We start from the raw sequence: 17,052 nt of genomic DNA, 5'->3' as shown, positions 1-17,052 counted from the left end.
GAATCATGGAAGCCTTTTTTCTTTCTCTTTTTTCAGTATTTCTAACTTCTTTAATGTATTTTGTTTGTACTCTAATTTTAAATAGGTAATATATTAGCAGTTCATATAATCCCTTAAATTATAATCTATATCTTACTCAACCATACCAAACAAGAAATTCCCTTCTCATTTTATTCAGAATAGATCCAACATATGATGTTGTATTCTGTTACGGGTAATGATAGCATTTGTTAAGAGATCACTGAATAAAGTACTTTAAGGACATGAAAACATTTTATTTTCTTAGTCTCATATCAGTGAAGATGATAAAATGAAGGGCTTGTCATTTTATGTATATTTGTTATTGTTTTGTTTTGGTTGCAAAAAGCAACAAAATGAAATAGAGCCTTAATCGAGTTGACAAAGGGAGTGTGTACATTATAGTTAAGGTATTAAGTGAAATTTAGAGACAAAGCAAAACAAAACAGGAACCATGTTATGACACATTATGAAAACCAGTGAAAAATAGCAGTCGCCAGAATAGCAATATTGACCATACAACCAGGAATCCCTGAAATGGGAGCATGTCTGGGCCTTGCCTTTTCACTCTAGTGAAAGCAGTACATGCCATGCTGATTATGAGCTGATCCTGTGGTTAGATAAGGCTTAGCTTCTTATTCCTATGTTAGCACTTAACTGAGTGACATTAGTTGAGTTATCTTTCTGCTATAAAATGTCCATAGTAGTAGTATCTACTTCTCTATTCAGAAGCATTAAAAGAGATAAACTGTGTAAACTCAGTGCGTCAGAGTTGATTAACATCTGCTACGTTCTCCTCTTCCTTCTTCTTCTCCATCATCAGTACTTTGATATTAATATGATTCAAAATTTTCCATGCTTCTCCTCTCAGTCTGTGTACTTACCTGTTGAATTAGCTTCCATTCAGGTCTTGTCTTCAACTCATCGTTGTGGTTTCTTCATAACTTTTTCTTGCTTATAACTCTACACTATATTCTTTTGTGATTTAGTTTCCTCTTCCAATGACCTTAGTATCTCTAAATGTCCGAAATCAAACTCCAAGCGGCAGAATACATCCTTGTTGTTTATCCTTTGAGTGGAGCCTCTAATACCAGCTCATACCTTAGGTTGGTCTGTGATTCTATTAAGTTCAGGTGAATAACTTGTTGAATCCCATGGTCTATCTGGTGCTGGCTAACAGAGGCAGTGGTGGGACATTTTGCCCAGAGGGCATTAATCATGGCTGCCACATGCCTACTACATCTAAACAAATAGACATAAAAAGTTAAGGTTCAACGACTTACCAAATTATAGAACCAGAGTATGTAGTAAGGCTGGCTCTTGAATAACCATCTGTGTCTCCCAACCCAATACTCTTTTGAATAGACTTTAAATATTCCGGGTAATTGTGAAATTTTTGCAGGATACTAAAGTTGCTGTGAAAAATATTCTATAATGTTGCCACTTACAAATTTTTAATAAAATTATTAAGTATCAGAATTTTAGTATTTATTGTTTTAATATAAACATAATTATATTCTGTGTCTTGAAAAACAATTATTTATTTTAAAATGTCTTATTTATAATTGAATTCTATTGACTTGTTCTTTTTGTCTTAATTTCTCAGGCTGCTAAGTTGGATATCACAGTGCAAGCTTTGGGGTCCCAATGGGGGACTCTGGATCAAGACGATCTACCCTGGTCTCCCGGTTGCCAATATTCAGAAGAAGTATTAGCAGAAGACATGATTCTCTTCCTTCTTCACCCTCCTCCAGTAATACAGTTGGTGTCCACAGTTCCTCTCCCTCCAGCACGAACTCAAGCTCAGGTAGTACAGGTAAACGCAGGAGCATATTCCGCACTCCTTCCATTAGCTTCCACCATAAGAAGGGGAGTGACCCTAAGCAAGAACCTACCAACCAGAACCTTAGTATTTCAAATGGTGCGCAAGCTGGTCACAGCAGTATGCAAAAACTGACTTTGGAAGAACAGGTTAAAACCAGGGGAAGACATTCTGTTGGTTTTAGTAGTTCACGAAGTAAGAAGATAACAAGATCTTTGACGGAGGATTTTGAAAGGGAAGAGGAGCACTCAACTAATAAGAATGTCTTCATAAATTGCCTGAGTTCTGGCAAAAGTGAGGGGGATGATTCTGGATTCACAGAAGAACCGACTCGCCGTTCTGTTAAGCAGTCAACAAAGAAGCTGCTTACTAAATCCTTTTCCTCTCACTATAAATTTTCTAAGCCAGTTCCACAGAGCCAGTCCATTTCATTGGTACAGCAGTCCGAATTCTCATTGGAAATTACACAGTTCCAAGAGAGAGAACCTGTATCAGTAAGAGCTTCTCCGTCTTGCTCTGTGGAGATAACAGAACGGGCAGGAAGCTCTTTACAATCTCCACTGCTTTCTGCTGATCTTACCACAGCTCAGACACCTTCAGAGTTTTTAGCCTTGACTGAAGATTCTGTTTCTGAAGCAGATGTATTTTCCAAAAGTGGAAGCATGGCATCCCACTGTGACAACTTTGGCCACAATGATTCTACCTCTCAGATCTCCCCCAATCCTGCTGCTGTTACAATGGTAACAATAGACCGTATAGGAACTGTTCCCTGTGCAATTATGTCTCCTGGGAAATATAGGTTAGAAGGTCGATGTAGCACTGAATCTAATTCCTTACCAGAAACCTCTGCTGCTAATCAGAAGGAAGTGTTATTACAAATCTCTGAACTCCCTGTTACAAATGGGAGTGACTTAGAGAATCACCTACCAGCAGATACTCAAGGAGAAGAGCATATGGTATTACAAAATGGTGATACAATGTTGGCGACAAGCTCCCCAAGGAAACTTGGATTTTATGAGCAACATAAAGCAATAGCTGAACGTGTTAAAGGGATTCATCCTATATCAGATTCAAGGATAATACCTTCTTCTGGTGATCGTCATATTTTTAACAAAACATATGGATATGATGCAAATCCTGCCAAAGGTATACTGATTTTCTTTGTATAAATTACAATTTTTATTATAATTATTCAATTTTCTTACTCCATCTCATTAATTGAAACCAAATTTTACTTATTTTTTACTCTAATATTATTTTCTTTTTATAATTTGAAATTCGTTCACTATTTGACCTTAAGCTTAATTTGCTAAAAATGTAATTCAGCAATATTACTCATCTTTCTTAGTTGTGTTATCCATAATCTGACCCTCAGAGGAAAGTGGAAGGAAACAAATTTTATTTTCCATGTGGCTTTATCTAAAGCAAGGGTTGTCTTTTTTAGAGTTTATGGTGGAGTATTGGTATTTCTTAATTAATGTAATGAATATATTCTGCTATTACTACTACTACTACTACTACTACTACTACTACTACCACTAGTTCTCCCAACAATGAAAGATTTTTCTGTCCCACTTACTGTTCTGTGCTCTTTAGATACGTTAATTCATTTAATCCTCAAATCATTGAAATCACTCCTCTTGTTATAGCACACTCTACAGGCAAAACAGTTGAAGCACAGGTAGCTTAAGTAATGTGTCCAAAGTTATAAAGTTGTATGTAATGGTTTGGGATACAAACCCCATGAGGTAGGCACTAGTATATTCCTCAGTTAACAAACGTGAAAACTGAAACCAAGAGACCATATAGCTGATAAGCAGCATAGCCAAATTACAACTATCTCAATCCAAAGCTCAGGTTTTTAATGGCCAGCCTATGATACAAATATGACCCTGGCTCTTTCCAAAACATTAAGAATAATAATACTAAAATATAAAATAAAATTTATAAGTCAAATTTATATTATAATGTCAGGAATCATAAGATTATATGATGTATCTAACTAGTCACTTCACGATTATGGCAATTTAAAATTTTTAAATCCATGAATTAATTGTTCAGCGATACAATTATATAACTTAGTGTTTTTTCACATTTGATCTTTTTTATGTATCTGTCTACTTTTTTGTTTTGTTTCTATTCATTTTGTTCATTCTGCATGTTTGTAATTATAATATGAAATAAAATTCTTTGACCCAGTGAAGCTGTGCACAAGTTGTCCTCGATATTTTCCTCTAAAATACATTTTAAAAATTAAAAGAACATTGTGAAGTACAAAGGAAATACATTGCTTCTAGTCTGTCAGAATCATAACATATTGACATTTTACTTCCAGACTTTTAGCTGTAGCTACATTTAAAAAATTATAGAAATTATTTCTTTTTTAAGTGAATTTACTGGATGACATTGGTTAATAAAACCATACAGGTTTCAAGTGTACAAATTAATAAGACACCATCTGTATACTGAAGCGTGCACCCACCACCCAAAGTTTCTTACCACTACCATTTGTCCTCTCTTTGCTCTCTTCTACCTTCCCACACCCCCTTTTCCTTCTGGCAGTCACCAAACTACCTTCCCTCTGACAGCTGTCAGTCTGTTCTCTGTATCTATGAATCTGTTTCTATTGTGTTTATTTTGTTCATTAGATTCCACATATAAGTAAGATCATATGGTATTTGTCTTTCTCTGACTGGCTTATTTCCCTTAGCAAAATACTCTCCAGGTCCATCCATGCTGTCACAAAAGGTAAGATGTCCTTCTTTTTTATGGCCGGGTAGTATTCCATTGAGTAAATGTACCACTGCTTTTTTATTCACTCATCTACTGATGGACACTTGGGATGCTTCCAGATCTTGGCTCTTGTAAATAATGCTGCAATAAATATAGAGATGCATATATTCTTTCATATTAGTGTTTTGGGTTTCTTAGGATGTATTTTCAGAAGTGGGATAGACGGGTCATAACACAGTTTTATTTTTCAATTTTGGGTCAACTCCTTACTGTTTTTCACAGAAGCTGCACCAATCTGTACTCCTACCAACAGTGCAGGAGGGTTCCCTTTTCTCCACATCCTCCACAACACTTGTTGTTTGTTGATTTATTGTGATTTATTGATTATAGCCATCCTGACGGTTGTGAGGGGATATCCCATTATAGTTTTAATTTTTCTTATGATCAATGATATTTGAATCTTTTTATACATCTACAGGCCATCTGTATGTCCTCTCTGGTGAAGTGTCTATTCAGGTTCTTTGGCCATTTAAAAAAATATATATACTTTATTGATTTTTTTTACAGAGAGGAAGGGAGAGGGATAGAGAATTAGAAACATCAATGAGAGAGAAACATCGATCAGCTGCCTCCTACACACCTCCTACTGGGGATGTGCCCTCAACCAAGGTACATGCCCTTGACCGGAATCGAACCTGGGACCCTTGAGTCCGCAGTCTGATGCTCTATCCACTGAGCCAAACCAGCTAGGGCTCTTTGCCCATTTTTAAAATGGGTTCTTTATTTTCTTGGTATTGAGTTATGTAAGTTCTTTATAAATTTTGTAAAATAACCCCTTATCAGATATATCTTTGGCAAATATATTCTTCCATTCAGTGGGTTGCCTTTTCATTTTATTGATGGTTTCCTTTGCTTTGCAAAAGCTTTTTAGTTTGATGTGGTCCCATTTAAATTTTTTTTATTATGTTTCCCTTACTCAAGGAGATATATCAGAAAAAATATTGCTATGAGAAATGTTCAAGATTTTACTGTCTATATCTTCTAGGATATTTATGGTTTCATAACTCAAATTTAGTTTTTAATCCATTTTTAATTTATTTTTGTTATGGTGTAAGGAGGTGGTCTAGCTTCATATTTTTGCAATATTTTGTCCAATATTCCTAACAACATTTATTGAATACACTGTCTTTATCCCATTATATATTCTTGTCTCCTTTTTCAAATATTAATTGACCATAAAGGCATAGGTTTATTTCTGTGCTCTCTATTATGTTCCATTGATCTATGTGCCTGTTTTTATGTCAGTACCATGCTGTTTTGATTAACATGGCCTTGTAGGATAACTTGATATCAGGTAGCATGACACCTCCAACTTTGTTCTTTCCAAGATTGCTGAAGCTCTTTGGAGTCTTTTGTGGTTTCATATAAATTTTTGGAATATTTGTTCTAAAACTGTGAGATATGCCATTGGTATTTTAATAGGAATTGTATTGAATCTATAGATTTCTTTGGGTAGTATGGACATTTTAATGATGTTATTTCTTTCTATCCATGGACACAGTATATGCTTCCAATTATTTGTATCTTCCTTAATTTCTTCTTTTTCTGACCACAGGTCTCTTACCTCCTTGGTTAAATTTATTCCTAGGGACCTTATTTTTTGTTGTTGTTGCAATTGTAAATAGTATTATTTTCTTAATTTCTTTTTCTGATTATTCATTGTTATTTTATAAAAATGCCATAGATTTCTGGGCATTAATTTTGTATACTGCTGCATTGCCAAATTCATTTATCAGTTCTAGTATGTTTTTGGTGGAGTCTTTAGGGTTTTTTCTATACAGTATCATGTAATCTGCAAATAATGACAATTGTTCTTCCTCCTTTGCAATTTGGATGCCTTTTATTTCTTCTTGTTTGACTGCTGTGGCTAGAACTTCTAGCACCTTGTTGAATAAGAATGTGAAAGCAAACATCCCTGTCTTGTTCCTGATCTTAAAGGAATCACATTTATTTTTTGTCCATTGAGTATAATGTTGGTTGTGGATTTGTCATACATGCCCTTTATTACATTGAGGTATGTTTCCTCTATTCCTACTTTGCTGAGAGTTTTTATCATAGATGGGTGCCGGATTTTATCAAATGTTTTTTTGATATGGCCATGTGATTATCCCTCATTTTATTTATGTGATATATCATGTTTAATAATTTGTGAATATTGTACCATCTTTGCATTCCTGGAATAAAACCTACTTGACATGGTGTATGATCTTTTTAATGTATAGCTGAATCTGATTTGCTAATATTTTGTTGAGGTATTTAGCATCAATGTTCATCAGGGATATTGGCCTATATATTTTTCTTTGTAGTATCTTTATCTAATTTTGGATTTGGATAATCCAAATTATTCAAATAATTTAGCCTAGTAAAATGAGCTTGGAAGTCCACCCTCCTCTTGAATTTTTTGTAATAGTTTGAGAAGGATAAATATTAGTTCTTTTTTAATGTTTGGTAAAATTCACCTGTGAAGCTATCTGGTGTAGGACTTCTATTTGCTGGGAGTTTTCTGACTACTGCTTCAATTTGATTAGTTATTCAGGTTTTCTGATATTTGCTGATTCAATTTTGGCAGATTGTATGTTTTTAGGAATTTATCCATTTCGCTTCAGTTGTCCAATTTGTTGGCATATAGTTGTTGGTAATATTTTCTTACAATCTTTTGTATTGCTATGGTGGCACTTGTTAATTCTCTTTTTTAATTTCTGATTTTATTATTTGGATTCTCTCTCATTTTTCTTGATGAACCTGGTTAAAGGTTTGTCAACCTTGTTTCCTTATTTATTTTCCAAAGAAACAACTGTTGGTTTTATACACACACACACACACACACACACACACACACACACACACACGCGCGCGCATAGGTATAATTGATTTCAGAGAAAGGAAGGAGAGTAGGAGAGGGATAGAAAAATCAATGATGATAATCATTAATCGGCTACCTCCTGCATGCCCCACACTGGGGATCGAGCCCACAACCCAGGAATGTGCCCTGATCAGGAATATTACCATGACCTCCTGGTTCATAGGTTGGCACTCAACAACTGAGCTACACCAGCCAGGCTGATTCCAAAAGTTTTAGGCTTCAAAGTAATTACATGATTAAGCAAACTAAACTACCACTGTTAATTTTAAAAGTTTTCTGTGAGAGAGAATTTTTAAATGATACTAAGTGTTTCCTGTATACTTTCAATGGAACATTTATGAAAACTACATTTAAACATCTATATTCATTTTTATTTATTTGTTGTTGTTTTTTGTAATAGTTCTTGCCAGCAGCCTCAGTCCATATCGCGAAGGAAGATTTATAGAGAGACGACTGCGGTCTTCATCAGAAGGAACTGCAGGGAGTAGCAGAATGATTTTGAAACCAAAAGATGGAAATGTAGAAGAAGTTAATAGTCTAAGAAAGCAAAGAGCAGGTTCGTCTTCTTCAAAAATGAACAGCATGGTAAGTAAATACATGTGCCTGCACATGATGAAATAATTCCCTCTGTATCTGGCAAGTTCTTGCATGCTAAATGAAAACAGACTGAAGACTAGGCTCCTTACATTTGAAGGGAAAATTGATCTCCATAGTTTGATGTCACAAGTCAGAAGTGCTAGGCTTGCATTTAAGACCCTCCTGACAGATAGGAGCATACAGAGAGGGCTGCCCTTAATCCCTGTCTTCTTTGCTTCCGTGGAAAGTTTGATGTTCTCCATTCCTAGAACAAAACCCTGGAATGCACAGCTAAGGAAAATGCTGATCCTGAGGATACTCCTGACACCATCATTGCACACCATGTCATCACCCTCTAGCTAGCATAGAATGTGTCCTTTTGTAAACTACCCTTATGTCAGTACCACCCTTAGACCCTTTAATGGACCCTACTCTGCCTGTCCTTTTACAAGTTGCCCTTCCACACAAAGTGAGGCGCCTGAGGGTCAAGGCAAAATCCAAAACTTTTGCACATTCTAAGTATTAGAGGTTCCAAATTCCTGGTCCAAACTGTGGGTGCCTGCTGATGAGGGTGGAGGTGGGTGTGTAGGGGGCTGCATCTAGGCTTGCACTTGTGAACGGGGTGTCTCAGAGGCATGTGAATGAAGCTTCTTTGTAATGTGAGACCGAGTCAGGGGTGGGAAGAGGTGACCAGTGGACTGCAGCCCAAGGGGTCAGGAGGCCTCAGGTCTCTCAATTATTGGGGCGGGCTTGTCTTTCGGACTTCACTTTATTTACTCTCACAGATTTGTCATTTTTTCAGTAGCATCTCTGATCCCTAATATTTAGCAGTGTTTCTTTCAAATGATCTACCTACCTATTTATTCATGCATATATGTGAAAAATACATAAAACTATATAATTTTGACATCTCTGTATATGCTAGATAACTTTTTAAAATGAAATTGTTAGCTTATGGAGTTCAGACCATCATTTTGTGAAGAAGGCTTAGGTTACTGAGGTACTACTGAGTGATAGCAAGATCACTGTATGTGAAGATAGAAGTTCTAGCCATCAGGTCAGGCTTGGCCAGATTTTAATCTTGAGAAAATCAGAATTACAAACCAACAAATGATAATGGGCTTCTTGTTTTTATTATACTAAAACATGATTGTGTGTATTTGCATTTGTATATATAGAACCTATTATATTATATTTCATCTTTCTTTCTTGTTCTTTGGTGCTTTGAAACTTATTATTTTGGCAATTGATTTTTTTTTTTTTGTCTAAGTTTAAGAAAATGTTAAGAAAGATTTCCAATTGATGTAAAATTATAGGGTATGGCTAATGAATTATTATGAAACATAATAATTTCCATTATTCCTTCACAGAATTTCCATTATTCCTTCATAGATCATATTTATTTTAATAACTGTGCACTATTTATTACACTTGCCCAAAGTTGTGCCTCTTATGTATTCTATCTCATTTTTATACTACATTTAAATATTTTTCCTTGTAATATCACAAAATAACTTTTCCTTTGAGATACACTTTCAAGATTTAAAATTTAAAATATCAAAGCACAAAAATGTAATTTTAGCTTTTATTTAAGGCTTTTCATGAATTTTCAAAATGTGTCCCTGCAGTAATGTAGATATTCCAGTAGATGGCAGGACTACACCATTGCCATGGGGAAGCAAAGGTTATTAAGCAGCAGATGTTCAGTTTCCCATCTCATGACACACATGAATTGATTACTAAAATTCTGCGCACACCAAAAATATATATTATATTTTCCCAATATGACAAAAAATAGGTATAATTTTGATTAATCCACCCTGGGAAGCTATTGTTGTGTTGGCTGTTGTCATCTTTTTATTTGACAAGCTAAGGGAAAAGAGGTCAGTACACCTGACTACACAGTCAGGTATTGCAGGTTTTAAAAATTCTTGTGACACACCAGTTGAAAATCGCTGCTATAAAGTATTAATGTTGGGACAGAAACTTGGTTAAAATATTGTACATTTTCACTGGATTGACAGGTAAAACTTGTTGAAATAAATAATGAAACACTTGAATTTTCACATGAAACCTATTAAAAATCTCTATGACATTACTCTTTTCCTTTGGATTTGCAAATACTATCTCATCCTTTAATTAACTGTTTAATAGTTAATTTAAAATGCATAAAATATATTCTTTATCTCATGGCAATCGGAGTGAGGAAGAAATGCTAGAGTTCCTTAGGTAATTTTAGCTGTATGTGAAACAAGTGACTTATGTATTTAGAAAATTATAGCTTTTTGTGTGAAAAGTAAACCACATTTTCTATATTTCTTTTCCAAAATATTTCAAGTGAATATACATACTTAAGATACACCCATAGTTCAGCTATTTTTTTCTTTTAGAGCAATAATAAGAGCAACATGCATTATTAAGGCTAATTTTAACCAAGGGACTATAGCTAATGCTTCACATGTATTAAAACATTAAGTCCTTACAAAACTATGAACCAAGGGATACTGTTATTGATCACAGTGTGCAAAATAGGAAAATAAGGCACTAAGAAGATAAGCACTTGCCCCAAAACACAGATGATAAGTGGCAGAGATAGGATTTAGATTTGGACCCTAGTTGTCTAACTTTAAATTATGCTGGTTTTGGGGGGGTATAATAGATGTAAATTAGTTTTTTATTTTTTCTGAATTATTTATGTGTAATGAAGTTAACACATTTAAGACAAACTGCTTGCTCTAAGTGTAGACTGAGACCCTCCATAAGGAATACAAAAAAGGAATACAATTTAGTACTTATTCTGGACTTAACATTTGGTAGTGTTTCTTGACATGCTGATGAATGGTATTAGTGTATTTACTGAGAGATAGCTCATTCAAAAAGGAACTTAATCACAAAAGAAGATACTAATACTTAGAAAGAACTGGATTACTTTGTACTAGTATAGTTCATGGAGATTTAATTCTACCAATAGGATATGGCTCTATTTATTAAGATGGTAAGGGTTCCTCAATGACCAAAAATATGCCCTAATACATTAGATAGACCACCATTGTGGATATTTCAATCTGAAAGGGAAATGGTAGGATGTATAATTCTTTGAATATCATTAGCTCAGAAGAAATTAGACTTTGCTTAAATTTATTATAAGAAACCAAAATATGTCTGAAACCATTGTACAAGCATTCACATTTACTATATATGCTCAAACTTCTTTAAAGACTTTTCTTAATTTTTCTATAATGAATAACTTTCTTGATACTTTTCATAGGTGTGTGCAAATATTAAAAAATAAACAACCAAAAACAACACAACAATTTTTTTCTCCAGAAATAGGCTCTTTCTTCCTGGGAACTTCCCTTCCAGACTGTGGTATATCATTGAATAAATATAAGGATTTGTCATGTTTCTCCCACAGCTTTACACAGTTGAAGTCTACCTCCAAATATTTACAGTATCACCCTACTTTATAAGAATTATTAATGGGAGGAAAGATTATGTGTTACGAACAATACTGAGGATCTGTCATTACAGAAAGGAAAGTGCCTGAATGTGAGAGTAAAGATAAGATGAACTATGTGATAGCAAATAGCTCCCAAATCTCAGTGACTTAATATGTTTTTCTCAGTCATTGTAGAAGGTGCTGGGAGTTCTGTTCAAGGTCTCATTCTGTATCTGGGCTGTTGAAGCAGCTACTCTTGCAAACTTTACCTTTCACCAGGGCTAAAGAGCTCTCTGGAAGTCCCCATCCCAGTAATAAGTGCTCCGACCCATGAGACTCACTTCATTGCTCTCACAGCTCATTGATCTAATCATGTGGCCCAAACTAGCCACAAAAGGCACCAGGAAGCAGTCTTTTCCTTGTTTCTGGAAGGAGTAGACCCAGGTATGCTTGGTCAGCACTGATGACTGTCATATTCTCAAATAATTTATTGTTTCTCAGTTCTTTCAATAAACTGTGATTTCCTGCTTGCCTTTCCCTCTCTTTTGTCATATAAAGGGTCCTGACTTTATGTCAGGCTGCTCTGGTCACTGTGATTGAGGAAGTAGAAGACATCTTTGACACTGAAGGATTCATTCATAACCAAACATTTTATTTTTTGGCATGTGCTTTCTTCCTGACTTAAAAGCCTTAAGATGTAGATCTAAAAACTGCTCAATTCAATTTCTGGGAACCCTACTCTATTTGGAAGTATTTATTTTTTATTACATTAAAACGCTGATTTGGAAAGTTGTGTTATCTTTAAATGACTCAGCAAATGCATCCACAAAGTTGCCCTGAACTATTTGTGCTGAGTGACTCTGACAGCATTCATTTATGGCTAGTTTTACTCTGACACAGCGTAATTTCTTTCATTCGCAGATTGGCATCCTGCTGCCTTTGTGTAGAAACTGTGAATTGCACAGTGAAAACATAAGCTGTAGGACTTCTTCAATAGAAGAACAGACCAGATTTATATTTAAGCAAAAAGTTGTTACTTGTAGATCATTAGCATCTCATGTCATATTTTAATCATTTGGTATGTCAAATCTAGAACTTAGATATTACTAATAATACTTAAATAATGTAAGATTAATTAAGCCCTATGTTAAATAGCCGAGCACTTTGCTATGCATTCACTTTTCTTCTGTGCCCTACTATGTCCTACTTTATTAATTTATCTTTTATTCATTTATCCATTCATCAATACATTCATAGTTTCTTTCAATAAAAATTTATTGAGAACCTACTCTGAAGATGCAAAGATAAAAGAGACAGCCCTTCCGGTATTTAAAGTTCCATATTGGGAGACATTAATGTGATCTTGTCAATATAACAGACAACCATTTTGACAATCCTAAATGGGGGTGGGGGGTTTGATTTGGATTGTGACCTTTGATGTAAAATATTAAAAGGATTAAACAAGAACTACTGTATCTCTAATTTATATGGAGTCTATCTCAATAGATGCTGTTGAATATATATGTAAATTCTTGTGTCCTTTGCTAATTTCTACCATTGAGGCCCGGCTTTGAATGAACAGAGACTCTGAGAGACAAGAAAGTACAGCATTAAGTTTCAAAGAATAGTTTCAAAGGAAAGATGATTAGAAAATCTGTTTGAAAAAATGTCTCCTCTTCTGAAATCCTAGGTGAGACTTTCAAATATGTAAAATATTAATGGCTTTTTGAGGGTTAAAATAATAATTTTAGCTTTTGATTTAACTCATTGTCAATGGGATTAAAACAAATATCATTGCTTGCTACAGGGACATCTAATGAGAAAAAGAGATCCTTAATATTTTTAAGGAAATGGAGCCACACAAATCATTCTCTTCAATCCTTTTATACTTTAAGAAGGAGAATCACAAGTATCACTCATTCAACATGAAATTACATTTGTTGATAACCAGTATATTAATTTTAGATTAATAGTCCTCATCCATAATGCCTTTATTGATTTTTTTAGTTATGAATGATACTTTTCCTATTAATATCTTTCTTAGTTATATCACATATATGGCAATCACCACTTAGTTATTTGAATGTGTCTCATTTTACCTGTTAGACATTCATCTTTTAAATGGATGAAATTTTGGATGTATTAACATTTCTTATAGCATTTAATATAGTGCCTGGTACACAAAAAAAATATAGGTGAGTTAAAGGTAAAATTGCTGACTAGGTTACAATACATGCTTTTAGTACAATCTTTGTGTGCGGTGTGCTTATGTACATTTTTTGACATTTTGATTTATTATACAAATGTGCAGATACTTTTGTGAAGCATTTTTTGATAGAGCTTTGGCTTTTTATTCTAAAGTCTTGATGATGAAGGCCATACCAATTATGACACTATTCCAGTAGAAAAAATTTTTTATTTTATTTTTACTTATTTTTTTTTTAATTTGTTGGGGTGACATTTGTTCTCCAAACCACACATGTTTCGAGTGTACAACCCAACAAAACATCATCTATACACTGATTCATGTGTCCATCACCCCAAGAAAAGTCTCTTTCCGTCCCTACTACCAACACCCTTTGCCCACCTTCACCTGCCTCCCTTACCCCTTTCCCTCTACTAGTAGCGGTCACCACACTGTTGGGTCTATGTGTTATATGTATATGTTTTTCGTTAAACCCTTCACTTTCTTTCATCCAGTCCCCAACCCTAGAAAATTAGCCTTATGGAATGGCATATAAGATCATAATCAGTACAATAGTTATGGACTTGCCATACAAAGGAGACAAGAAATAGTCAATTACTCGTGATATTTATTGGAGAACTTATTAAAAAGTACAAGTTCTTGGTCAGGTATGTTTAAAGTGATATTTTAAAACTCCTGTGCATATTTTATCTAGTCCAACTCACTTCATTTCTTATAAATTTGAAGATTCAGCATTACTTTTAAAGAAGCAGAATTGAATAAATTATATCATTTTTTAGATTTTGGGTGAGTCATTTTTATTTAGCAGATTTCATAGTTAGTATATTTGATGCACAGAATTATGAATAGCTTATTTATAGAGCTAACTCACTTCATCTTAAATGACTTTAAGATTGGTTTGAGTAAATAAAGTTGTAGTACCACAATCACTAAGTATCTCTTCATACAGTTCACATGAGAATGTGCACAGCAACTAGTATTTTCCTCTGTAATTACTTTCTTAAAACTTAATATGTGTCTTAGTCCCTTAGGCAGCTATAACAAAATGTCATAGACTGGGTAACGTCTAAATGACAGTAATTTATTTCTCACAGTTCTGGAGCCTGGAAGTACGAGATTGAGGTGCCAGCATCATTCCTGGCTCATAACTAGCACCTCCTCCATGTGTCTTACATGGTGGATGGGGAGGGATCTCTCTGGAACCTCTTTTATGCAGGCATGAATCCCATTCCTGAGGCCTCCACCCTCATGAACTAAGCAACTCCCAAAGACCCTGCCTTCGAAAACCATCATCTTTGGGGATTAGAATTTCAACATGTGAATTTTAGACCATAGCAATAAACAATCAATGTTGTAACAATATCAGTATTAAATAATATTTATTAAAAGCTTCATTGTGGAAAGTACATATTTTATTATTTATTATGTTTTTCAAGGAAATAATTAAGAACATGTGTAGAAGAAAATATTTTTCTTTAACCATACCGTATTGAACATACCTGTTATGCAGTTTATATCCTTCTAAGATTAATAAATTGGATAATGAAGGTTGTTTACCTTTTATTTTTGGGGTTAGAATGCAAAAATGACAATTTCATTTTTAACTGTGTCAAGTTGTCTGTTTTCTGTGAGATAAAAACTATTTTATGCCTTATTTAGGTAACCCTGTGGGCGGCACAGCTTTCATAGAATGAGAGAAAGTATTTATTGATTCAGGATTCATGAAAAATCTCTGACCATTTGAACAGCAGCCTAACCTGTAAGACAGATTGGCCTTGAGTAAAATAACTACCTTTACTGAGGGAATAGTCATTGAATTTTGAAGCTTTTACCTTATTCAAATTAGACAACAAGGCAAAATGTATCCATTATTCTGAAATTTAAATACAATATAATAATTTAGTAAGTTAAGTAATATTTATTTTTACTTCAAAGGTCAAGAAATATAGTAGTAGAATTATATCAAATATTAAGAATTATGGTCAGTTTAGAGAAAAATATAAATATTTTAACATGTTAATATTGTTTTTGAAATAACTTTTAAATTGAGACAAACGTTGATAATTGTATCCCATACCATCATATTTGCAATGCCAGGATAAAAAGGTATGACTTAGAAATGAATCATGCACATACATTTCACATTTCCCAATGCGATGTTTCTGAGTTAATCATTTCTAAATTAGAGTAGCTGTCACTTTATTAGTTTTATCATTTAATTCAGTGATCGTTTTACACTAGTGTTAAAAGTTTGCTCAGAAATATCTCCTTTGTTTACATCTTCTATTTGTGCTTATCTTGTTACATCCAACCTGAAACAGCCTAAGTACTGATTTTATTAGTTGTCTCTTTTCGGCTATTTATTGTTTACATTTCTTACTCCTTACAAAATATCAGCTAGGTCATCTTCAACACTACCCAGTATCTATTGTTTGTGTCAGTGAGAAACACAACGAATATTTTGTTAAAGAGAGACTCCCATGAATCAGAGCTTTTATCAGGTTTCAAGAGGCACAGGTGAAGTAGGAAGAGATCTGGAATACCTTCCCTGCAACCCAGGTCCTTTCTTCCTGCATTTGATTGTTGGACATGTACAATTTCCACATTTGTACAGAAGGAGCCACCTCGATGCAAAACATCTCCATTTTTTTAAACTATAGTTTTTATGCTGTACATTATGTGCCAGAACTTATTAACTGGGTGTTATAACCTGTGATCATCTGAAACATCTTTGTAGCATGCATGGACATTATGCAAGGAGCCAGAGCCCATACATCTTTATATCCCAGCTTTATTTTTCATATGCAGTCCTAGTTAGACACATTCCATTAAATGAGATCCATATATATAAGCTCTCCTACTAGTGAAACATGTTTAGTTGGCTACTTTGTTTGTTTGTTTGCTAGGAGGTCTGGTCATTAATATGTTTACAAGGAGATTACACTAGGTCACCTGCCTTTTTACTTTCCAGGAAGCATACTCCATTTCCCTCTATAACAGACCAGCTGCTTAATCTAGGCACTAAATATGAATGTTAAACACTCTCCTCAAGCTATCTATCTTGTTCTTTCCACTCCAAAAATATTCCTAACTTTACCATTAGTCCTTCATTTCCTCTGATCTGAGATATATGTTTTCCTGTGTTCTTCAAAACACTCATTTCTACCAGTCTTCCTGATTTCAACCTCTCACCTCCTTCAAACGGCATTTCATCAGTATGTTTCTTCTGTTTTCACCCCCAATTCTTCTCCATCTCTTTATTATTGTCAGGTTACAATACTACCAAGTTTTCCATCACAGAGAAAACAAACAGCAATGTTTGTTTCTATGTCCTG

The 17,052-nt window shown here is 34.3% G+C and overlaps 1 protein-coding gene across 1 annotated transcript in view; it reads left to right on the top strand.

Annotated features, from left to right (window-relative positions):
• The first annotated feature begins 1,665 nt into the window (after window positions 1-1,665).
• Window positions 1,666-17,052, top strand: part of CCSER1 (coiled-coil serine rich protein 1) — a 1,048,396-nt gene continuing 1,033,009 nt past the window's right edge. The window contains exons 1-2 of the mRNA XM_054727411.1: window positions 1,666-2,986; window positions 7,897-8,081. Coding sequence (XP_054583386.1) covers window positions 1,666-2,986; window positions 7,897-8,081 — 1,506 coding nt within the window. The remainder of the gene's footprint in view (window positions 2,987-7,896; window positions 8,082-17,052) is intronic.

This window comes from Eptesicus fuscus, chromosome 2 (genome assembly GCF_027574615.1).
Source record: "Eptesicus fuscus isolate TK198812 chromosome 2, DD_ASM_mEF_20220401, whole genome shotgun sequence".
NCBI classification, from domain to species: domain Eukaryota; kingdom Metazoa; phylum Chordata; class Mammalia; order Chiroptera; family Vespertilionidae; genus Eptesicus; species Eptesicus fuscus.
Note: the sequence above shows the minus strand (reverse complement) of the source record. Positions and strands in the feature narration are given on the sequence as shown.